This window comes from Megalopta genalis, chromosome 4, assembly GCF_051020955.1.
Source record: "Megalopta genalis isolate 19385.01 chromosome 4, iyMegGena1_principal, whole genome shotgun sequence".
In the NCBI taxonomy this organism is placed as follows: Eukaryota; Metazoa; Arthropoda; class Insecta; order Hymenoptera; family Halictidae; genus Megalopta; species Megalopta genalis.
Window position 1 is genome coordinate 20,879,534 of NC_135016.1, and position 25,720 is coordinate 20,905,253.

At 40.1% G+C, this 25,720-nt stretch overlaps 2 protein-coding genes across 2 annotated transcripts in view; one reads left to right on the plus strand and one right to left on the minus strand.

Annotated features, from left to right (window-relative positions):
- The window catches only part of LOC117219018 (adenylate kinase 7), a 40,758-nt gene extending 15,100 nt beyond the window's left edge, over positions 1-25,658 (minus strand). Inside the window, exons 1-5 of the mRNA XM_076520754.1 lie at positions 25,154-25,658; positions 14,654-14,968; positions 11,161-11,312; positions 10,780-10,919; positions 5,726-5,884 (exon numbers count right to left, since the gene is read on the minus strand). Of these exons, the coding sequence (XP_076376869.1) occupies positions 5,726-5,884; positions 10,780-10,919; positions 11,161-11,312; positions 14,654-14,968; positions 25,154-25,347 (960 nt within the window). The 5' untranslated portion in view covers positions 25,348-25,658. The remainder of the gene's footprint in view (positions 1-5,725; positions 5,885-10,779; positions 10,920-11,160; positions 11,313-14,653; positions 14,969-25,153) is intronic.
- LOC117219017 (synaptotagmin-10) overlaps positions 1-25,720 on the plus strand; it is a 93,042-nt gene that overhangs the window by 27,079 nt on the left and 40,243 nt on the right. The window lies entirely within an intron of this gene.

A 25,720-nucleotide genomic window follows, 5' to 3' on the forward strand; every position in this document is an offset into this window, starting at 1 on the left:
TAATTAATTTATAAAACTGTAACCAGAAAGTTACATTTTACCATACGAAACATTAGCTCAACTTTGTTGTATTCAAAAAATCCTAGCAACGTTTAGTTCGTTAGTTACATATTAATTTCATTGTCACAATAAAAATGAATTTCGACACCTAATTAAAAATTAAACATTGTAATTTCAATCGTAAAAGTATTCGCTTGTTTCTAGCAATCGCGAATAGATACTTATCAGATATTTATCTTAAATCAGAAAAATTGCACGGTTATTTTCCCTCGGATATCGTCGATACTTTTGTATCGTTCGATACTTTTGACAACGTTCACAATTCCGATCGAATATATTCCGCCAAGAGAGAGTAGTATCCGATACACCACCAAAATGGGTCAGTGTTACCGGAGGTTCGGCGTGGCAAAATAATAAAATTTATAGACCTCTCGAGCAGCAGATAGCCTTCCGGTTTCGGTCCCTTTTAAATATTTCATGTTTGTTACGAAACTGAAAATCGCCCGAGGAGATATTTTGCACGCCGAGGCGAAGTCCGGAATATACAGTATTTACGAACGAGTTTGGCTCGCGTTACGTTTCCAACGAAGAGCGATGTAAAAAGGTCTTCTCGTTACTATAACTGGACGAAACTACGCGATACAGTAAATTCTCCGTCATTTTCCTTCGGCTTGTGAAGGAAAATAGATAATTTCGGAGCAGGAGATACGATTATTCAAGTGTTGCATTTATTCATTGTTGACAATCAGCGACTATAAAAACGAGCCGCGAATAATATATAATAATATAATATATAATAATATAATAATAATATATATATAATATATATATAATATAATAATATATAATAATATAATAATAAATAATATATAATAATCGCATCTCCTCTTCCCGAATGCTTCATTTTTGTTTTCAAGCTGAAGTAAAATTGTTCTACATAATTATAGAAGAAGAAATAATTAATTCTCGTAATCACCATCCTCGAAATATATTTTCAATTTTCTGGGCGAAAAATACCAGAAACTGAGAAGCGTAGACAAGCTCGAACACTATTGAACGGATTCACGATTACTTAGGCCAATGACCTTGAAAATATGTTACAAACTCGTCTAGATCCGACGATGAAATTTTTTTCTCAATATTTTGCTTTTCCATTCCTACTTTTGGCTATTTTATATGAGATTGTAGTATAATTGCTTGAAAGCACACTAACAATCATATATTTATATTTTATGCCTTTAGTTAGCGGTAGAAATTTTTTTCTCAATATTTTGCTTTTCCATTCCTACTTTTGGCTATTTTATATGAGATTGTAGTATAATTACTTAAAAGTACACTGACAATCATATATTCATATTTTATGCCTTTAGTTAGTAGTAGAAATTTTTTTCTCACTATTTTGCTTTTCCATTCCTACTTTTGGCTATTTTATATGAGATTGTAGTATAATTACTTAAAAGCACACTAACAATCATATATTTATATTTTATACCTTTAGTTAGTAGTAGAAATTTTTTTCTCAATATTTTGCTTTTCCATTCCTACTTTTGGCTATAATATATTTCATATATTTATATTTTATGCCTTTAGTTCGATTCCTTTTCAAATCTACAAGATTGAATCAGATTCGCCTTTGCCAAGCATCATAAACAATTGAATAAATCAAAATTGGAAAAAAATATAATTCTCGAATGAATCGAAATTTAGTCGTGTTTCGCCTAATGGATTGCGACATGTGATACATCCTTTCGAAGACTTACAGCCACAGTGCATTGAACGCGTTTCTTTCTCTCTTTCATTTCGTCTCGATCTTTTGTCCGCGACTGTACATCGAGTCGCAAACGAAAGTGTCCAGAAGTTGCCGGCAAAGTTGAAGAGATCCTATCGTCACGGAGGAGTTTTACCGTAGCCGATTCTCGGTTAATCCGGGACTCGACATGCTCCCGTTTTGATCGCGGTTCGATGCCCCGTAGCGGATCGCCTAATCGGGTGATCGGGGTCTATCGGCGATAGGGGAAGAATCTATCGGACGAGGTTCCCACGGAATCGTCTACCTCGCCTTCGGGAAGAAGTTCCCTTTCCGAACGACGTTAGAAGGCGATCTGAATAATTCGATGGCACCTTTAAACCAAAGAGCAGATACCGAACAAATGAAACCTGCTTTAGCTCTGCTGAATCGGCACTTCGACGAACCGTGGAATTCGCCTTCTTTTTCCGTGCTTATGGATTGTTATGGCGAAGTGCTTCGTGAAATAATTTTAATACATTTTTGAAACAGTTTCGGTGAACTTTTGAAATGATTTTAACGAATTTGTAAAATAATTTTAATGAATTTCTAATATTATTTTCATGAATTTGTGAAATAACTTTAATGAATTTCTAAAATCTTTTCCACGAATTTCTAAAATAATTTTCATGAATTTCTAACATTATTTTTATGAATTTGTGAAATAACTTTAATGAATTACTAAAATAACTTTATTGAATTTGTAAAATAATTTCAATAAGTCCGTAAAATAATTCTAATGAATCTGTAAAATAACTTTAATGAATTTGTAAAATAATTTTAATGAGATTTTAAGATAATTTCAATGAAATTCTGAAATCATTTTCACGAATTTGTAAAACAATTTTAATGAATTCCTGAAATCATTTTCATGAATTTGTAAAATGATTTTAATGAGATTCTAAAATCATTTTAATGAATGGGTAGTGTTGCGTATTTATTTTACCTCGTTTCAATGGAGAGAAACCAACACTCAATTGTTAATAAAGGAATGAAGGAGGAGCTTTTAAGTGACAAGTCGGGATCGAATCGACTAGATCAAAGAGTTAATTTAACCTAAAAGATGCGAATTGATCAAAGAACGCTGCCGATGGTTATGGGACTTCAGCGTTCAATTTCCACTTCATCTTTTATATGTGCGACACAAATTTTTCAAGTAAAAGCGAGAAGTATCCAAATTACAATTTTCTCGCAATCCATACTATTCGCCTCGAAACGAACGTAATTCTTTACAACGCACATTTTCAGTTTCATGGTCTCCCATACGCTCTAAATATATTCGGTCCACCGGAAATCGTGATTAGATATTTATCAGATATTTATCTTTAATCAGAAAAATTGCACAGTTATTTTCCCTCGGATATCGTCGATACTTTTGTGACAACGTTCACAATTCCGATCGAATATATTCCGCCAAGAGAGAGTAGTATCCGATACACCACCAAAATGGGTCATTTCAGTCACTTCAAGTTTCAATCCATATGCACACGTTGATTTGAGACATATACGACTATCTCTCTTTATCATTGCATTTACACACATGTACTCTCCTAAATAAACCGAAACAAAGATGTCTCGTGTCATTATTAAGCGAGACGCGATCGTGAAAACATGGTTACCGATGATAATGCCGGACCACATGCTGCTTTGGCGACTCGTCGGAAAATCGCAGAGCTGGGCTGGGAAATTCTGTCGCATCCACCATACTGCCCAGACCTAGCACCCTCCGATTATCACTTGTTTCTCTCTTTGCAAAACTTTTTACAGGAAAAAGAATTCAAAACTGAAGCTGATGTCAACCAAGCACTAGTCGAGTTCTTCGCCTCCAAAAATAAATCATTCTTTAAAAATGGCATTTACAAGTTGCCATCACGCTGGCAAGGAGTCATAAGTAACGATGGAAAGTATATTCTACAATAAATATTATTAAATGTATGAAAATTGTGTTATATTTCAATTCAAAAACGGACAGAACTTTCCGGTAGACCTAATATATTGAACATTCGACGAATCAAATCGTTATGAAAGAATTTCCATAATGATAAAATATCCGCGGATCATAAAACCTCGCGCGCAAATTGTCTAGAAAAGCATTTTACTTTTCTGCAGCGGAAAATAAAAGTGTGAACTGGCTGTAAAGGGAATCGATGAAATTTGAATTCGATCTTGAAGCGTCGCGGTTCGACAACTCGCTTTTCAATTTTCGCTACGGAATCGCTTTGGTCCGTTCGTCCTCGAGCCGTCGAATCGTCGACCATCGATTATTTCTGCCTCGTTTCATATTGGAGGTCCAATCAAAGATCGCACTTCGCTGGAAAAAAGCTTTCGGTCCACTGTGGCCGTGAACTGAATGCGTTTTTTCCTCACGTTCGAATGTAAACGAACGCGGCTTCGTTGGAACCCTTTCCCAGATACCCGAAACGCTCCAACCAAAAATCATTGAAATCGTACACGAAGGACCGGCCAGCTTGCATTGTTTTCAATGATTTACAACGCGGAAAACAGCTGGCAACTTTGTCCGGCACACCCTGTACATTTTTACCCGGAGTTCTTTATTCATGAGACATACGCGTCGCCGGCTACGTTGTCGAGGCGGCACATTTATTTTTACGTTTATTCATAGGTTTCGTGTTTGTTCATATTTATTCATGAACTTTTTGCAGCCGACGACTAGGAGCCATTCTAGCCAACGTGGAAATTGAAATCGAGGCATTATGGCCGTATAAACACTGTGTAGAATACACAACGTCGCGTAGTTCCATTATCAGCGCAGCTGATTTTGAACGTTTACCCGTCTTTCTGATTATTTTCCGCCTTGTACCGCGGGTCCCACAATGCAGAAAAGACGAGTTTTCATGCGAAGCTTTCAGCAAGATGAAACATTCGCGACGCGATGCTGGATGCGTCTAGAGGCTTTCCCAAAAACAAATGCATCTTCATTTTGTCTTGGCTCGGTAAATCCTCGTTACTCAATCCTCTAGTTGTAAGTTCATTCGTGTTTCTTTTTTCTACTAATTTGCTGAGAATCTAACACTTGGATCGCTAGATCGCGGATTTGTTAATATACGATAATAATTGCTACGTTAAATACGAAACAATTGAACATTTAAAGAATTTAAAAATAGCTAGATACCTACTTGGAACGTCTACATCGCTTCTTGCAATTAATATAATATAATAAATATATAATATTTATTATATAAAAATATATAATATTTTGCATAAAAATCTGCAGTCTATAGATCACTGTTCGTCATGATACATTTATACGTTATACATACTTCAGCATTCGCCAGCAAAGTAGCTAGAAAAATAGCTAGACACCTTTCCTCGCAATTACCTGATCCGTCCCGAATTGTATATACAAGCTATCCCATAATTATGCTAACAGCCAGACAGGAGTGATTCCTGAGGTGATTTGAAGTAACTTTTTCCTCAGCGAAAATGCAATCCACCGCTTCGTTTACGAGTTATTAACGAAAAACGCTGACCAATGAGAGATCGCGTACGGCTGACGCCCCACCCTCGCGACCACTGTCGCTGAGTCAGACGGCCCAGCGCACGAAGCCCGGTTCCGCTCATTGGCTCGGCCGCCTCGCGCCAGCCAAGCAAGCTCGCCTCTCATTGGTCACTGTTTTTCGCTAATAACTCGTAAACGAAGCCGCGGATCGCATTTTCGCTAAGGAAAATGTTGCTTCAAATAACCTCAGGAACCCCTCATTGCCTGGAAAGACTATAATCTTTTTTATACGTCCTTATCAACGAGTGCTCTGCCACAACCAGGACGAAACGCTTCCCTTTCTTTACGTTCACATCTTCCATCTTATCAGCCGTCCACACATTCAAAGTCAAGGACATTTCAAATACGACCCGAATGATCATATTTGTCTCTATCGCAAGGTATCATCGTCTACAGTACTCGCAGCTGCAATCACTTACTAGAAAGTCGATGGGGTCGTCCGGTCGCAGGTTCGCAACTTCGATGAGGCCTTGCGTCAACGTCGGGAAGATATATTTCACCAGGTAGTGTCTCAGGGGCATTCCCATTAGGCACAGTCTTTCTTCCTCCTCTTCCTTCAGCTTCTCCATCAGCTCCGTCTGCGAACACGAAAATCTATTGGACACCGTTACGGTCGACGCATTAATCTTTCACCGCGCGGTTCTGCGTGCGATGCATTGTTGCCTCGCGCCGGAGAGTCGTAGTAATTACTGACGAATAGGATTATTCGGCAAAAGCCGATCCCTTGCGATGCGCGGCAAAATTTACTTGTCACGAGAAAATGTATTCTCAATTCCACGTTATATTAAACTATCGATTGAGTGATTACTCCGCTCGGTCTTCGCGCTTTTCGTTGTATTTTTAAGGAAACCAATCTTCTTCCTTTGAAGATAACGAAGAAGAGCCTGTTACAGAGGAGCGTTGAAATAAACGTCGGCAAAGATAAACGAAGAAAACTATGATACAGACGAGTATTAAATTGCATGGAAATCGGGACAAACGAGGAAGAATTTGTCGTAGAAAAATATTCGAACGTTTATTAAACTCTGAAATTAGATGCGAATTATGCGATCGAACGATGCAACTAATGCACGCCGTGCTTTATCGAATACCATCTACGCGAATATTGTACGAGAGAGTGGAGTAGGTAGCCAATAGACGTACTTCGTGATAGGAATCCGATGATTGACGTTTTCCAATAGCTAATATTGATAGAGCGAGGCCAAGTATTTCTGGCAAGCCCCGATTTTCATTCGAAGCGCACAATGATTATTATCTAGAATTACGAATCTCTGCCTCGCAAATTGCACCTTATCGAGATGCAAGGTTCAGTGGGCGATCTTTTAACCCTTTAGCGGTCGGCAAATTTCTCTGACGAGAGTATGTTCCAGCTAGTCGGAGCAAATTTAGCTTTTCGGCGTTATTTCTCCCTTAATGATTTAAAGCAAATACATGGTTATTATACATATACATTTTCCTACTGTAAATAAAAGACAAATTTTAAATTTTGTAATTCACTATGGTGTAATATCTTTGGTAACAATCTCCCATGTGCATTCTGGGTTTACTTGGACAAGTGTCACAGTATTCACTTTGCGTCGAAAACTGTGAAATGGTTCTACTGAGAATTAATATCTCCTCGCAATAAATCGGCTGGTAAATTCTTTTCCCAATAGCGGCGTACACACTGTTGCAACACGAGATTAAACATCATCCGACGGTGTTAACATTTCGTCCGCGTTATATGTACGTATTCGATAATTAAACGCGAGCCACCGCGAGATATTTCGAACTATTTTCAACGATTAAATTACGGTGTTCCGTCGCGCGAGAAACATCAAAAGTCACGCGACGCGAGCAAGACCTTTGTCGGAAGCGTCTCGATAAAAAAGAAGCAACAAGCGGATAAAAACCGTTTCTCCAAAGCGTAGAACCGGCGTGGACGCGATTTATCGTGTCGCTTCCACGGAAGCAGAAGAAAAACCGAATTTGCATTGCAAAATGGCCCCATATGCGCGTCCCGGCTACGATGGTTTCTAGGAAGCCGGGCTTCGCGAGCCACTTTTTCTACTCCAGAAGCAACTTCTGCCCCTCGAAAGTTGAACGAGCGCGAACGCGTCATAAATTTGCGACACCTGACACCTCGTTGCGAGCGCGACGGGGAAAAAAACGTTGTCGATCGTTTTACGCGACACAAATTGTAAATGTTATCTCTCTCTCTCTCTCTCTCTCTCTTTCTCTCTCACCGTTGTAAAAGGACAAGCTTTTGATATGTCATTCCTAAAGCATTATGCGCGATACGGTAATAAATAAACTACGGACTTTTAGGTGTTCGCGACGAACATGGAACGGCGGAACGTGGAACAGTAAATATTTCAGAAGAAATTAAGCCTTATTCGTTTCTCGAGATCAAATCTCTGATTTGACGATCGTATTTTAAAATACAGGGTGTTTGCAAATATTCACCGTTCTAAATAAACGTTAAAGCACCGTTTTGAATTCGAATTTTCAAGCGAAAAATGTTTCACTGAAATCGGATTCGAGAACATTGTTGAACTTATTTCGCACCGTCTACGATTTCACAGTAATTTGCAACAATAAGCTATGAATCAAATTTCCTGAAATTTCCTGAAATTCAATGACTTTTGAGCATCGAGAACGAGTTAACACTATTAATTAACACTATTAATTATTATTATTATTATTAACTATTAATTAATTAATTATTAACACTATTAACACTATCAACACTATTAATTAACAATTATCAAGAATTTTATAGCACGCTGCCTATTCGATTGCTGTTTCGACAAATAGCCGGCGGAAAATATATGGATCCCGCCGCGAAGAACCGCGATCTAGTAAAAACCATCGCGCGATATTTCAGCGGGACCGTGTCCGGAGCGAGAAAGAATCGTATGGATTTATCGGAAACTCGGTGTTTTTTACATTCGAGAGACGCCGACGGCCGTGCAATCGCGTTTATGGCTGCGGCGTAGAATAGCCGCGTTTAAACGAAGTCGCCGGCGATCAATCGGTTCCTATAAAATATCGACTGGTCCGTAACGATAATCTGTATTCACTTAGCTAATGAAAAGAGAGAGACGATATGAAGGATCGATGGAAAGCGATTCCGTCGGCCATCGCCGCGCCGGTCCCTTTATTTCGTAATTTTTATTCGCGCGGAATTGTTCGCCGCCCTCCGCGTTTCTGAGTCCACGGCAATTGATGTATACGCCAGTTTCATTGCAATAAAAGCACCTGTGTTTTTTGAATACAGGGAGAGAGAGAGAGAGAGAGAGAGAGAGAGAGAGAGAGAGAGAGAGAGATGGTAGAGCGATAGCAGAACCTAAAAACGATGTTGAAGATTTTATCCTGTCTGTCGAATATCGCAGTAATTTTCTTCTCCTTCGCCTTATTCTTGGAGAGAGAGAGAGAGAGAGAGAGAGAGAGAGAGAGAGAGAGAGAGAGATGGTAGAGCGATACAGGACCTAAAAACGATGTTGAAGATTTTATCCTGTCTTTCGAATATCGCAGTAATTTTCTTTTCCTTCGCCTTATTCTTGGAGAGAGAGAGAGAGAGAGAGAGAGATGGTAGAGCGATAGCAGTACCTAAAAACGATGTTGAAGATTCCACCCTACCCTTCGAATATCGCAGTAATTTTCTTCTCCTTCGCCTCATTCTTGGAGAGAGAGAGAGAGAGAGAGAGAGAGAGAGAGAGAGAGAGAGAGAGAGAGAGACAGAGAGAGAGAGAGAGATGGTAGAGCGATACAGGACCTAAAAACGATGTTGAAGATTCCACCCTACGCTTCGAATATCGCAGTAATTTTCTTCTCCTTCGCCTTATTCTTGGAGAAAATGTTGAAAAAAAGTCGATTCGACAAGCAGAAACGATGCAAAAAGCGACATAGGAAAATTTGAAGGAAGACGAAAGACCGTGCAAAGACCGTGTAAAAGTGTTACGTCGAAAACACGCAGTGAATGATCTAAAACAGCTTTCACAGCGATTTCAACTTGAAATAAAATAAATCTTGCAACGAAATAAAGTTGGCTGAAGGAGAATACACAGATACAACAAACCGAAACGATACGAAACCGACCGAAGAAAACGTGACGGGAAATCGAAGATCGTGTGAAAAAAAGCGCAACGCTTACGATGGAGGCTGCGCGAAATGACGCGTCGGAAGCTGATCTCTCGAATTAAAAAGATTGCGACATCCGATTTGACACACCCTGGGCGCCCCGCCTTCCTCTTATCTTCGGTATAAATTACATTATGAAGTTGCGAAGTTACTTGACCCATCTGGGAACTGCTAATAAATCGACGAGTTAGGCCAATGAATTGTAGACGCGGGACAGTTACGAGCCTTCGCATTTTTTATGGGACAAATGATCATGATTTATAGGGTCAGGGGTCGCGTTTAAGGATTCAGTAGCTCTCGGGCGAGTTTAAAAGTAACGCGACAGTGGAAAGTTGTTGCCACGTGTCGAAATACGGTGAGGCAACGTTTCGAGCATCAATCATGAGTTTCGTTTCTGCCCGCAGAAGTTGATGTTTCGCTGATGCATGGGACTTTGCAACAGCCGCAACTTTCGCACGCGGCGCGCCGCGGCGCGTTGCATTCTTTTCGTGACATAGCGCGACACGTCGGTTTCAAATTTAACCAAACGCTGTTTCTTTATTATCGAAACATTTTCCAGAGCTTATGGAAAGCGTTATCGATCATTTGGATAAGCTGAGAGATGTTCCGAAAATTGCTCGTAAATCGAGCGCTATCTATTTCTATGCGGAAATAAAAATCGGTGGTATATATTGATTTTTATCGTTTTAGCATGACTCGAATATTTTTGTAAGACTCGCGATGACCGGTTGATTAAGCACCGCGTACTTTTTGATCTGGTAAATACTTTTTACGTTTTTATGCAAGCTGAATTTTCTATTGTTTCCTATTTTACATGCAGAGACCACAGTTACAAGCTGAGAGCTATTCTTAAAAATTGCTTATAAATCAAACATTATTTATTTCTATACGAAAATAACAATCAATATAAATTGATTTTTGTCACTTTTGCATGGCTCGAATATTTTTGTAAGACTCGCGATTTCCGATTGATTAAACATCGCGTACTTCTTGATCTGGTAAATACTTTTTACGTTTTTATGTAAGCTGAATTTTCTATTGTTTCCTATTTTACATGCAGAGACCATATTTATAAACTGAGATTTATTAACAGCCAAAAATTGCTGATAAATCAAGCGCAATTTATTTCTCTGCAAAAATAACAATCGACGGTATAAATTGATTTTTCTTATTTCCGCATGGCTCGGATATTTTTTTAAGACTCGCAATATCCGATTGTTTAAGCACCGCGTACATATTCCTCCGATAAATACATTTCACGTTTTCATGTACGCTGAATTTTCCATTCTGTTTTCTACTTCACAGGCGGCGACCACAGTTGCATTTTTAATTCGAAGGAAAGAGCACTTACCCATTCTGCCATTTTATTCTCCCGTTGCCTCTTACGTTCCAACAATTCTCTCTCCGCCTGTTGCTTCGCGGCGAATTCTGAAGCTTTCGCTTCCGCCTGCGCCGTCGCCCGTAGATTTCTCGCCTTTTCCGCAGTTAATCCTGATCGCATAAAAAGCTTCATGAAGATTTACAAGTCGGCACGAGCCCCGGGGAAAAAAACTATCGTCGAAATTGTGCGCCGTCGGATCTCGCGTTCGCAACGGCCACGCTCGAGCCGATTCCGCGGTGTCCTCGCGCAACTAAAGTTTTCACGGCGGATCAATTTGTCGGAGAGGTTATTCGCCCCGGCGGCGCGTGACAAACGATGAAACCGACAAAATCGAAGGCAGCCTCTGCTCACCGTAGTCCGACGGTGGTCCCAGCCTCTCGAGACATTGATAAATCGTCGGGAACATGTCCGGGCAAACGTCGTCCTCTATTGGGATGATCAGTGGGTGAATTTCAATTTCGTCGAAAAATTGCAGAGGCGTGTTCTCGTCCGTGTTCATATTTCTGAAATCGGTCGATCGCATACGATTCCAACGGAAGCAAATTTACACCGTCGAAATGGTCGCGAGAGTAGAAAAACGAGTGCTATTTACACATAAAGTACCCTCCCCTTAAAAAGGTTGAATTACATAAAAGGTTAAAATATATATTGTAGTAAAGCTGTTGATGGTCGAATCTTTATTTATTTATTAATTTATATTATATGTATGTGTATATTATACAGGATGTCCCAAAAATGTCTCGCAATCCGAAAGTGAAAATATTGAATATTATATATATTAATATTATATTATATTATATTATATTATATTATATTATATTATATTATATTATATTATATTATATTATATTATATTATATTATATTATATTATATTATATTATATTATATTATATTATATTATATTATATTATATTATATTATATTATATTATATTATATTATATTATATTATATTATATTATATTATATTATATTATATTATATTATATTATATTATATTATATTATATTATATTATATTATATTATATTATATTATATTATATTATATTATATTATATTACACTATATTATATTATACTATACTATATTATATTATATTATATTATCTTATATTACACTATATATTTTTTTATTTGAAGCAACTTTTTCCTTTATAAAAATTTTCTCCGAGGCACCATTAGCGAGTTATTAACGAAAAACAGTGACCACTGAGAGGCGAGCCCAGCTGGCGCGAGCCGGCCGAGCCAACGGCGCCAGCGGTCGAGCGGTCGAAACCCAGCTCAGCTGGCGCGAGGCGGCCGGGCCAACAGCGCCAGCGGTCGAGCGGTCGCCTCGCGCCAGCCGAGCTCGCCTCTCATTGGTCACTGTTTTTCGTTAATAACTCGTTAATGATGCCTCGGAGAAAATGTTTGTAAAGGAGAAAGTTGCTTCAAATGACCCGAGGAACCCGCCACTTTCGGATTGCGAGACATTTTTGGGACATAACCCTGTATATATTGTAGTAAAGCTGTTGATGGTCGAATCTTTATTTATTTATTAATTTATATTATATGTATGTGTATATTATATATACATAAATTATCTGTAACGATTCAATATCAGACGAATCAACATTTTTCTCGCAGAAAATATAGAATATATATATATATTTCTATAATTTCTATATCTATATTTAGCATCGCAGAAATCGTCCGTTCCAATAGAGTGATCCGTCGTGTACGCGATTTCTGCGCGCACACTATTTTACAATAATAAAGCGGAGCATATTACTAGCGGAAATGCGAAATTCAACGCTTTCTGGCCACGAGCCAATGAGTTTGGAAACATTGTTCGCGTGACGTCGTTCCTTGCGCCGCGTTCCGTAATACGTATCCCCGCGCGGTGCAGGGCAAATGACCACGGTCCGCAGGGAAATATTTTCGAATAACGTAATAATTGACGCCGGGGAAACGTTATTAAATCGGAAAACATGCGCGATGACATTTTAAAAGCATTCGCTGCGCGCGGGAACCGTTGAACCGTGCGCGCTCTGTGCCCAGCACAATAAATCTATTATTTTTAAGAATTCAGTTTACCGCGTTATTGCGACCGGCGAGCGCGACCTTTTTTGCAATGCGATTTCACGGATTTGATTAAACATTGGATGTCCATTTTTCAAAGGAGAGAGGGGCGGGGGGAGGGGAGGGGGATTCGCGCGTCACGTTGTCGAAAAATCGGGAGGTATGAAAGTTCGAGGAAATATCGCGATATTTACGCTCGGAATATTACGATTTTAACAATAGATTTACGGAGCACAAAAAACACAGCTGTTTTACATTAGTTTATAAAAGTGACGAGAAGACATTTATTCTGATTTTTAACAAGCGTTCGTTTTACATTTGCCGTAAGCAACGTATAAATTGAATAAATAACTTATAAATCAATAACTGTACATTATGAACAATCGTAAATTAAAAAATCAATGATCCGTCATTTTGATGGGTTCCGTAAATCTAGTGTTGGAGAACAACGGAACTAATTTGTGCGCGGGATAAAAAGTAATCGGCACGAAATTATTAAATGTATATAACCTTTTTAAGGGGAGGATACTTTAATTGTAAATTTATTTTAATTTATTTAAATATTATAATAAATAATTAATATATATTATTATATTATATTATATTATATTATATTATATTATATTACATTATATTACATTATATTATATTATATTATATTATATTATATTATATTATATTATATTATATTATATTATATTATATTATATTATATTATATTATATTATATTATATTATATTATATTATATTATATTATATTATATTATATTATATTATATTATATTATATTATATTATATTATATTATATTATATTATATTATATTATATTATATTATATTATATTATATTATATTATATTATATTATATTATATTATATTATATTATATTATATTATAATATATTATATAATATTATATTATATTATATTATATTATATTATATTATATTACACTATATTACACTATATTATATTATATTATATATATAATAAATAATTAATATATATTTAAATAAATTTGGCACCAGTACTTGGCAGACGAGCAATACTTACCTACGTATAATGACGCAGAAGGTACATTAAAATGCACTCGTGCATATACACGAGTGGCAAAAACAATTAAAAGTGGCATTAAAACAATTAAGCATCGACTATAACCGTATTAGCTAATAGTGCCAACGGAAAGAGTGAAATACAGGAAGAACCAAGATAGAATCGGAACAACGATTCTATTTACTCGAAAGTATTAAAATATCGACAAGATCAGATTACGTGAACGATCCACACATTTTAACCCGCATATTCTATATCGGGCAAACAAAACATTATCAGACCGCGACATCAGAAGCATCGACGCGCGTGTCTTTTGTCTCAAAAACGAATGTACACGGGTTCTCCATTGATACGCTCGTAGCATGTACGTATCCCGCGCCTTCGCGTTCTATTTAAAGCAAGCGAAATTGCCAAATATAAACTCGCGGTACACATATTATATAAATTCTATCCGTAACGCGTTGCTCGTTTCTCCGCGTTTCGCCGAGCTATTAAAATCCGCGAACCGCTCTATTATGCCAGAACTTTTGCGTTAATTAAGCTCGTTACGTCGGTTGTCTCGCCATTAAAATAAAATGGACCGGGAACAGGTGCTCTCTACGTGTGCTGGAATTTAATTACCGTTCCATTAACACTCTTTTTCTCGGCCGGCGACAACGGGAACACCGTCCAGCTCGCCGAAACCGGCAAAGAAACAATGTGTGTGCCCGCCGGCACCGTTCCATTACCTGTACTCCCTTAAACGACGCATCATGTGTTTCTCCGTGTAATGAGTGCCCTGGATCTCCCACTCGGGCCGTTGGATAATTCGTTCCTTCAAGAAATCGTCGCTCGCGTCCAACGACACCACCAGCTCGGGCATGATCGTGTAATTGCCTAACGCGTCGGCAGCCTCCTCGCCGAAATCCTCTTCCTCCTCGTCCAGATCCTCCGCTTGCGACTTTCCGAACAGCTTCTTCGCCTGCTCCAACGTCTTCGGGTAACCGTCGATGACGTACCCCTGATTTTGACACTCCATCGAACTCAATTTCCTCCGGTACAATCTTCAACGGAATGATTTACAGTCAAAGTTAACCCTTTGCACTCGAAGCCGTTTTAACTGTGAATCTAAATTGATTTTTCTAACTTATGGTATTCCCATTTTATACGACAAAGTGCATTTTATGCGTACGAAATTTATAGTCTTGCGCGACTCGTTAGGCTTTTCGACAGTTAGGCTTTTAACAATCTTTTTACGTCTGGACTTTTACGATATAAAAATTATCTTGGAACGTGATGTAACGATTTTAATGGTGCCACGGAGTCAGCACTCGAGTGCAAAGGGTTAATTAAAACTGGATAAGTCGGTTCATTTTCTCTTTTTTTTTTGGAAAAATTGTTTTAACAATTTGAAATAGAATCTAGATTTAGATTAGAATTAGATTTGAATTTGAATTAGAACCCGTCGAAATGACGGGTCACTGATTTTTTCATTTACGATTATTATTCGTAGCGTAACGATACATTTATGAGTTTATTTGTTCGGCGTATAAATGTATCGGTCGTGGCAAATATTACGATAACGCTCGTTAAAGAAGATTGTTTTAATAATTTTTACACGAAAGAATGAACTGAGTTATCCAGTTTTAATTAAGCGTGACGAGCATCAGAGGACAACGTCTTTGACGCTAGATTTACGGAGCATATGAAAACAGCTGTTTTATATTAGCTTATAAAAGTATATTATTATTATTAAAAGTATATATTAGTATATTATATTGTTATATACCCAGTTTTAATTAAGCGTGACGACCAGCAGAGGACAACGTCTTTGACGCTAGATTTACGGAGCATATGAAAACAGCTGTTTTATATTAGCTTATAAAAGTATATTATTATTATTAAAAGTATATATTAGTATATTATATTGTTATATATCCAGTTTTAATTAAGCGTGACGACCAGCAGAGGACAACGTCTTTGACGCTAGATTTACAGAGCACAAAAAACAGCTGTTTTATGTTAGCTTATAAAAGTAACGATAACACATTTGTTCTGATTTTTAACGAGCGTTATTGTAACATTTGCCACGACTGACACATTTATACGCCGAATTAAATAACTCGTAAATGTATCGTTACGATGTGAACGATAATCGTAAATGAAAAAATTAGTGACCCGTCGTTTCGACGGGTTCTAATTCTCAAATTCAAATCTAATTCAAATCTAATTCTAATCTATATCTAGATTCTACCTCAAATCTAGTATTCAGACAATGATCTCTTACCGAAAACCACAATTGCGTGCATTTTAAACGACGCACTTTCATGCTGTAAGTTTCGCGTGACAATGTGGAAGATTTCAAATCTTGCTGCGAATTGTCTGAAACAACTTTCTCACAGCTGTTACGATATCTTCGATCGTTCCATATCCGCGGAACAAGATAAAATTCGTTACTTCGAAACGGATGCGAAACATTAGCGTTCAACGTAGTCGATATTTAGAACATCGATTCATGTAATAATTAGAGTAAAAACGAAATTGAATCTAAGAGTCTATCGAATCGAGTATTTTCGGAATCTTCGTTCTCCGATGCGACGGAGGCATCGAAGATCGTTCGATCGTTCGATCAAGGAGCTCGTCAAACCGACAAATGAAAGGCGCAGTTTCTGAACGATTTGACAATTCGACAGTCGCTCGAATAGCTAATGTATCGGAACGGGGACGTAATTTACCGTGCTTAATCGGCGGGCTCCCGTTCCTTAACACTTTATCGACCGCTAGCCTATTTATCGGCTTTTCGATTGCCAATGTTTATCGATCGCTAGCCTATTAATCGGCTTTTCGATTGCCAATGCTTATCGACCGATAGCCTATTAATCGACTTTTAGCTATCGACGGTTTTCGCTTCTTTACTGTTTTGTTAGTAGCTGACCTCCTGTATGCTGACCTCCCCATATCCTTATGAATTATAATTATAATAATTATTATTATTTATTATTATTTTTAAAGGAATAAGCACAACACAATGAATAGCGAACATTTAGCCGGTACTGGGAGCAAATGCGCGCGCGACTAAGCCAGTCCTTACTGAGTGGCAGCCTCAACCACGACCGGACGATAAAGTGTTAACCGGGACCAATGTTCGACGGAGATCGCGTGGACGCGCGTTGCACGGCTCGCGGAAGTTCGACTTCCGATAATAACCCGGAAAGTTAATTTTCCGAGAAACAATCCGATGAGCTGCGACACTCGCGAAGGGGAATCGATCGCAATTATACCGGTGACCCTATCCCATTCAGTATACTGCTGCTGAGCGGCATTGCGACAACTTCGCGTAAAAGAATCGGTTCGCTCTCTCTCTCTCTCTCTCTCGCTCTCTCTGCGTCACGAAACGCAGTTCTATTAGGTTGGATAATGAGTTCGGTCGGATCCTTTAACGGTGTGTCAACCCCGGTTACGTGCACGCAGACGTAGATCGATCAACAAGTGCGCCAATTACAGTAAATTCTCTCTAATTGACGCTCAGGTTGTCCACAAAAATGTACGATTTAGGGAGAGGAGATACGATTGTTCGAGCCCTGCGGTTCATTTTTATAGTTACGAATTTTCAACAATTATAAAAACGAGGCTCGAATAATCGTGTCTCCTCTTCTCAAATTGTCTGTTCTTTTTTGCACAATCCGAGCGCGTCAATTAGGGAGAATTTAAAGCGTCGCATTATCTTCCGAATCAGCTTTTCTACGATTGCTCTGGAAAATATTCAACTGACTCAAGAAGCATCTCTGAAGAATTTGTGAACAGGGCTTGAATCGAGCTGTCATATAATTGTAAACTGTTTACTTTTCAGCTTCTGATTTATTCGTTGAAATTGGATTTGATTTGATCTGATTTATTAAAATGTCTATGTTAATGTAATACAGTAAATTCTCTCCAATTGTTCCTCTGTTTTGAAAACAGAAATGGTTCCCGAATGGTCCAATTCTGCTTCCAGGCTGAGCGTCAATTAGGGAGAATTTACTGTACCGCGTAACGCGTCTCATTATCTTTCGAGTCACCGGCTTTTTTACGATTGCTCTGGAAAATATTCGACCGAGCCAAGACGCATCTCTGAAGAGTTTGCGAGCAAGGCTTGAATCGAACTGTCATGTAACTCTGTAAACTTTTTATAAAGATAAATTATTTAGTAGACTTTCAACTTCTTAATTATTTCTTTGAAATTGGACTTGATTCAATCTACTTTATTAAAATGTCTATGCCAACGAGTCTTGTAAATTCGAAAACGAAATACAGTAAAATCTCTCCAATCGTCCTCCAGCTTGTAAACAAAAATAGGCAATTTGACGATTAAAAACTGGACAATTATTGACAAATGCACGATTATTCGAGGCTCACGACTCATTCTTGTATTCACCGATTGTCAACAACTGTAAAATCGGCTCCCAAATCGTCCATTTTTGTTTACAAGCTGGAGGACAATCGCAGCGAATTTATGATAAATTTCGAATTGCGAAAATCGCGTTGCAAACAAACAAATCATACGATCTTCTGAACGCGACGTTTCGCAACGACGACGGTAACGCACTAGATAAGCACATGAAACTCGCGCACGAACTTCGTCTATTGTTGAATAGAAGTCCGATACTCTTTGAAGTTATTACGGCCGCGGAAATAAATAAAGCAGAATCGGGTAACCAACGACGTTCCTCGAAGTTTCTATAATAATAGACGCGAAAGGGGCAGAACTGTAGGTGGATAACTTTAAAACAATCCTTGAGGGAGTAACCTTCGTGTGATGGGATGAACGATGGCGGTAATAAAGTCCTCGGTAGCTCGGGAAAGTTTCAATTTCTCTCGGCGCGCACGTCGAATTAAAACAATACCGGACGGTGTGGTTCGATCAAGCTATTTTCCACGAGAACGGGAACCTCGAAACGGAAAAATAGGAGCGAACCGGTTGCTTCTTCTACTTCGCGAGAACCTCCCGCGGAATATTAACCTTTTAGGTACGGCTGAATTCTGCGCGAGGCTATTTCTCTGGACGGCAGAGTCTGATGTGTACTGTACAGAGTCTGATACTGTATATATAGGATGTCCCAAAAATGTCTCGCAATCCGAAAGTGGCGGGTTCCTCGGGCCATTTGAAGCAACTTTTTCCTTTACAAAAATTTTCTCCGAGGCACCGTTAACGAGTTATTAACGAAAAACAGTGACCAATGTGAGGCGAGCTCAGCTGGCGCGAGGCGATCGAGCCAATGAGCGGAACTGGGCTTCGCGCGCTGGTTGACTGGGCCGCCTCGCGTCAGCCGTACTCGATTCTTATTGGTCACTGTTTTTCGTTAATAACTCGTTAACGGTGCTTCGGAGAAAATTTTTGTAAAAAAAGAAGTTGCTTCAAATGGTGCCATTTTACAAAACTGTAATAACATTTTAACTATATTTCTTGGGTGTTAAAAGGCAGCAAACTAACTATAGCATTGGGCTTATTTAACCAAGAATTAAGTACGAAAATTCTTGGATGACTTATCTTAATTTTAGAAATTTATATTACTGCCATCTTCGAAATTTTTGTTAAAATCTAAAATTTCCAAGCTATTATGCCGGCGTCGAACAAAAGAATCATATCTAAAATCTGCGGACGGCATAGTGTTAATTAGAAGAGCTCCTTTTTCTTTTTCTCAAATTTCACTTCGGAATCGAGGACGCAATAATATCTCGCTGACCAGAAGAAGCTTGCGCGCCGCGCATCGTCGGGGGCTGCTGCATCGGGATTAATATTCCCGTCGGAATAAGCGTACCGAGACTTCGTTGCACGGGGGTGTGCATCGATATCAGTCTTTCTGTGTAAATCGTGGTATCCGCTCGGAGCCGACAACCAATCGCAAATAGGGTACAATACGCGTTTACCTCAAAGGGAGCAATCGGACCCGGAGAAGCAATAAGTTTCCGGGCGAGGGGACAATAATACCCGGTCGGCGATATCGTCCCGGGGCCGGGAAGGAAGGCGAAACAAGGTCAAGGGAATTAAAACGGAACCGAAGACTTCATTAATTTCACGGATCCCGACGATTAAACTCATCGGCCAGCTATATTGTGCGCGGCTGCGGCCGCGCGACGAGCGGAACGCTTTAACCTTTTAGGCACGACGCGCCACTATAGTGGCTTCCGCGGATATCATCTTTCAGAACGACACGCCACTATAGTGGCTTTCGCGGATGTCATCTCTCTGGACGACGCGCCACTATAGTGGCTTGCTCTAGTAGCTCACTCGCTCATCGTTTGAACCAAATAATCGTCTTCGTATGCATTGCTTCACACTTCTTTTGTCTTCGCATCGATTTACAACAGTCTACAGGGTGTCCCAAAAATGTCTCGCAATCCGGAAATGGCGGGTTCCTCGGATCATTTGAAGCAACTTCTTCCTTTACAAAAATGTTCTCCGAGGCACCGTTAACGAGTTATTAACGAAAAACAGTGACCAATAAGAATCGAGTTCGGCTGACGCGAGGCGGCCCAGCCAACCAGCGCGCGAAGTCCAGTTCCGCTCATTGGCTCGATCGCCACGCGCCAGCCGAGCTCGCTCTCATTGGTCACTGTTTTTCGTTAATAACTCGTTAACGGTGCCTCGGAGAAAATTTTTGTAAAGGAAAAAGTTGCTTCAAATGGCCCGAGGAACCTGCCACTTTCGGATTGCGAGACATTTTTGGGACACCCTGTATATACAGTATCAGACTCTGTACAGTACACATCAGACTCTGCCGTCCAGAGAAATAACCTCGCGCAGAATTCAGCCGTACCTAAAAGGTTAAACGGGGAATCGCTGGGAACGTCGCCTCGATAGAGTATCGGAGGGTCCGTTAACAGGATGGCCGTTTCCGGAGGCTTTCGGTTCGCTGAAATTCCCTCGGTTCTTCTGCTTTCGTCCTCTTCCTTTATTTTTCAAGCGGCTCGGCCTCGAAACCGAGGTTACGATACCCGGTGCCCCAGGCGGCCGCTGTGTGTTCAAGCGACGAGCACACACTATCGCGAAAGTCGAAACGAGAGGAACAGGCGACGAGCTTTTAAATGGTCGAGCGAGCTGTCCCGGCTGAAGTGCTGCTAACACTTCCTGGAAATAGTTGCTCGCTTAGGGGATTTCGAGGACGGAATTAGCCGATGATGGAAGTATTCGGTTGGCGACCGAGTTCCCGTCGTTTTCTTTTTAATTTTATCATTCGATTGTTAAATTTTTTCGACATAATGTTTCAGATCATTCGAAAGAGCATGTTTCGTTCTAACGGAATGTATGTTTCGTTTGTTTCGTTCGAGGTAATTCATGGTAATTTTCAGGTCATTTTAATGGAACGTCGAGTTGAGAGAAACGAGCATTTTCGACGCCTTCTTTTTGCTTTTCGTCGAGGTTCTAAGGCCGCGAAAGCTGCTCGCGATGTTTATGGTGTGTACGGAGAGGCTGCCGTAGCTGAAAGAACCGCTCGTGATTGATATGCCGAGTTCAAGAATGGAAACGTTGACCTCAAAGACGCGCCTCGCTCTGACCGTCCAGTTGAGTTCGATGAAGAGCGATTAAACCAATTTTTGCACGGAAATTCGCGTTAAACCAATCCAATACAGTAATGTCTCCCTTACTGACGCTCAGATTGTCCACAAAAATGAACAATTTGGGAAGAGGAGATACGACTATTCGAGCCTTGCGGCTCGTTTTTACGTTTTACCGATTGTCAATTAGAAAAACGAGCCGCGAGATTCCAATAATCGCATCTTCTCTTCCCAAATTGTGCATTTTTATTTACAAGCTGCGCGATAATCGTGAAGAATTGACTGCAATTACAGTAATTGCTCCCTAATTCGCGCTTGGATCGCTCGCAAAAATGGACAATTTGGGCAGTGGAGATACGATTAATCGATCTGTGCGCCTCGTTTTCATAGACAACCAATTGTGAGCCAATAAAAAAAGGAGCCGCGATACTCGAATAATCGCATCTTCTCTTCCCAAGTTGTCCATTTTCGTGCGCAATCTGGGCGTCAATTAGAGAGACATTACTGTACATCCATTTCGAAAATAAAAGCTGACGAAGATAGTTGAGAGGACATCGTCCGTTTGACGATACATTTATGATGAAATTGAGGATGTTTCGAGACGATTGTTCGCGAATCAGCGGACGCATGACTTAACGAGAAGTTGATTCGAGCCGAAACGCGGCGCAATCTTCGGCGGAATGTGAATCAACGTCGAAGGGTGCAGTTTCAGGTGGACTGGCGCGGCTCGTGTGCAACTAAGTCGCTGAATAAGAACGCGTTCCGATAGCTTAACGAGCGCGGAAATCAAATTGCTAAGGGGTCTAACAATAGAAAATTGTAGTCGAGCTGGTATTTCGTAACGCGGTTCAACGATTGAAATTCAGCGAAACGCAATTAGGCTTGACGAGTGGCAGACGCATTCCGCATACTTTTAGCTTCCTTCTCGGAGCGTTTAGGCTTTATCGTCGTTATTATTGTTCTTCCGGAGTGTTCGGCTTTACCATTGGCCACACGAACGTGTCCCGAGTTATCCCTAATCTTGAGCAATTTCGCAATTAAATTAGATTATGCTTCCTGAAATTATAGGCAGAACATTTCCTGAAATTACATTTATTTCGCGAATCATTCCAATCTATTAAAGATAAAACGAGTCGCTCGTAATTTTACGATATACCGCTGCTTGAATAACGACGATAAGGCAATAAAGCTGCAGAATTTCCTGACGAGTTGCAGGAAATCCTGCTTGATTGATTTAATTACGGTAATGCACGAGTCGCTTAAAGGGCGATACCTTCTTGCAAAATATGTGCGCGAAATTTATATTAGGTCCACCGGAAAGATCAAAGAACGCTGCCGATGGTTATGGGACTTCAGCGTTGAACTTCCACTTCATCTTTTATACGTGCGACACAAATTTTTCAAGTAAAAGGCGAGAAGCATCCAAATTACTATTTTTTCGCAATCCATACTATTCGCCTCGAAACGAACGTAATTCTTTACAACGCACGTTTTCAGTGTCATGGTCTCCCATACGCTCTGAATATATTAGGTCTACCGAAAAGTTCTGTCCGATAGTGTCACTTCAAGTTTCAATCCATATGCACATGTTGATTTGAGACATATACGACTATCTCTCTTTATCATTGCATTCACACGCATGTACTCTCCTAAATAAACTGAAACAAAGATGTCTCGTGTCATTATTAAGCGAGACGCGATCGTGAAAACATGACTACCGATGATAATGCCGGACCACATGCTGCTTTGGCGACTCGTCGGAAAATCGCAGAGCTGGGCTGGGAAATTCTGTCGCATCCACCATACTGCCCAGACCTAGCACCCTCCGATTATCACTTGTTTCTCTCTTTGCAAAACTTTTAACAGGAAAAAAATTCAAAACTGAAGCTGATGTCAACCAAGCACTAGTCGAGTTCTCCGCCTCTAAAAATAAATCATTTTTTAAAAGTGGCATTTACAAGTTGCCATCACGCTGGCAAGAAGTCATAAGTAACGATGGAAAGTATTAAACGGACAGAACTTTCCGGTAGACCTAATATATTGAACATTCGACGAATCAAATCGTTATGAAAGAATTTCCATAATGATAAAATATCCGCGGACCATAAAACCTCGCTCGTAAATTGTCTAGAAAAGCATTTTACTTTTCTGCAGCGGAAAATAAAAGTGTGAACTGGCTGTGAAGGGAATCGATGAAATTTGAATTCGATCTTGAAGCGTCGCGGTTCGACAACTCGCTTTTCAATTTTCGCTACGGGATCGCTTTGGTCCGTTCGTCCTCGAGCCGTTGAATCGTCGACCACCGATTATTTCTGCCTCGTTTCATATTGGAGCTCCAATCAAAGATCGCACTTCGCTGGAAAAAAGCTTTCGGTCCACTGTGGCCGTGAACTGAATGCGTTTCTTCCTCGCGTTCGAATGTAAACGAACCCGGCTTCGTTGGAACCCTTTCCCAGATAACCGAAACGCTCCCACCAAAAATCATTGAAATCGTAGACCTAATAGTTTTACCACGACCTGTATTTAAGGGTTTGCGTTTTAACACGTTTAAGAAATATGGATGCTAACTTTCGAGAAGATTTACTTGTATTTGTTATCCCAGGATACTGATATTTTTCTCAGTACAAATAATTTCGTATAAACATTAAAAAATCACCACTTTTCATTACGGTAAAGTGACTTATGCCACTTTCAAAATAAACGGCTCAAATAGCAGCCGCGAAAACGGCCGAGACAAAAGGTTTGCGCGTTTGCGGCGTCGACGAAATTTGCCGGCAGCATGACAGGGAATCGCGGAACGTCGCGGATCCACCATTTCGTGCAGCGAGATTGGCTGCAGCGTGTATTACGTTGCGCCGCGCGCGACACGTAACCCGGAGCAAACCCCATCGAAATGAAATTTCTTACGTGCGGTGAATGCGACGAGCAAAAGCAGCCGCGTAACCGCACCGGCCGACAAGCTTTAAACTCGACGATGGTTCCATTTGCGAGATCGCCGCGAGTCGGCGCTCGATAAATCAAATTGTGTGCGCATCGGCGGACCCGGGCGCGCACGTGTCCGCTATAGCAACCGAACACGATGGTTAGCTAAATGACCGCGGCCACCTAAATACGAGCTTAATGCGCGATTCGAACGCGCGATATTTGCCGTCGATGCTGCTGGGACCACGGTCCGATGATGTTTGCGCGTCTCGGCGAGCTTCGGTCCACGCAACGCTTTTTAATCGGTCTTCCGCGCACCAGCCGAGCTCGCCTCTTATTGGTCAGTGTTTTTCGTTAATAACTCGTAAACGAAGCCTCGGAGAAAATTTTCTCAAAGGAAAAAGTAGCTTCAAATGACCTCACGAACCTCCCATTTCCGGATTGCGAGACATTTTCGGGACACCCTGTATATCGTCTATTTCTGTGGACAATCTGAGCGTCAATTAGAGAGACATTACTGTACGTAGAATGACGCGAGGAAAAGGAATGAGGACAGATGAGGAAAGATAAAAAGATAAAAAGATAAAAAGATATCGCATAAGAGCCTCGTGCAAAGAAACACAAACGAAATCGCGCGTGCATAGCTCGAGCGCGCGTTTCCTTCTTTCTTCGTTTTCCTCTTCGAGATCGTATCTGATCGGAGCGATCTCTTCGCGCTCGGCCTAGCAGACGCGATCCCAACATTTCCGAGCTTAACATTAGAACGCCAATGAAACGTAGTTTCCACTAACTTGTTCAAAAGAGGGTCGTCCAGACGGCCCTTGTTCCTCTCCTTATTCCGCTCTATTTCGTCCAGCAGTTCGCGGAGCTTCTCGACTCTCGTGCCTTCCTCCTCCCCTTCCAGATCCTCGTCCTCGTCCACGTCCTCGTCGTCGTCGTCGCCTGCACCTGTTTCTTCGTCTTTGACCTGTTCCTTCGCGGTCATGGCCTCTTCTATCTCAGCCACCTGTCGCGGATTTAGACGCCGAGAGAATTTAACCGCGACTCGAGCAGAAGCTTAAGGGATCGCGCTCAGTGATTTTCAGGACTTTTTTTCGGCAGAAGTTCGTGGACTTTCTTCTCTAACGAGTACGTTATCTGAAAGTGCGTGGATTGTATCGGGAGTTGTAATTTTGTTGCTGTGAAATCTTCAGAAATGCCCAAGTAACTCTTTTTCGGAATACTGATGGCGAAATCAATTCGTGCGAAATCAATGTTTCCAAAAATACTTTCTCGTCTTCTGGATTAAATTATTTTATTATAAAATATTTTACTTTTTATTAAGGTAAAATTATTTTATTATAAAATATTTTACTTTA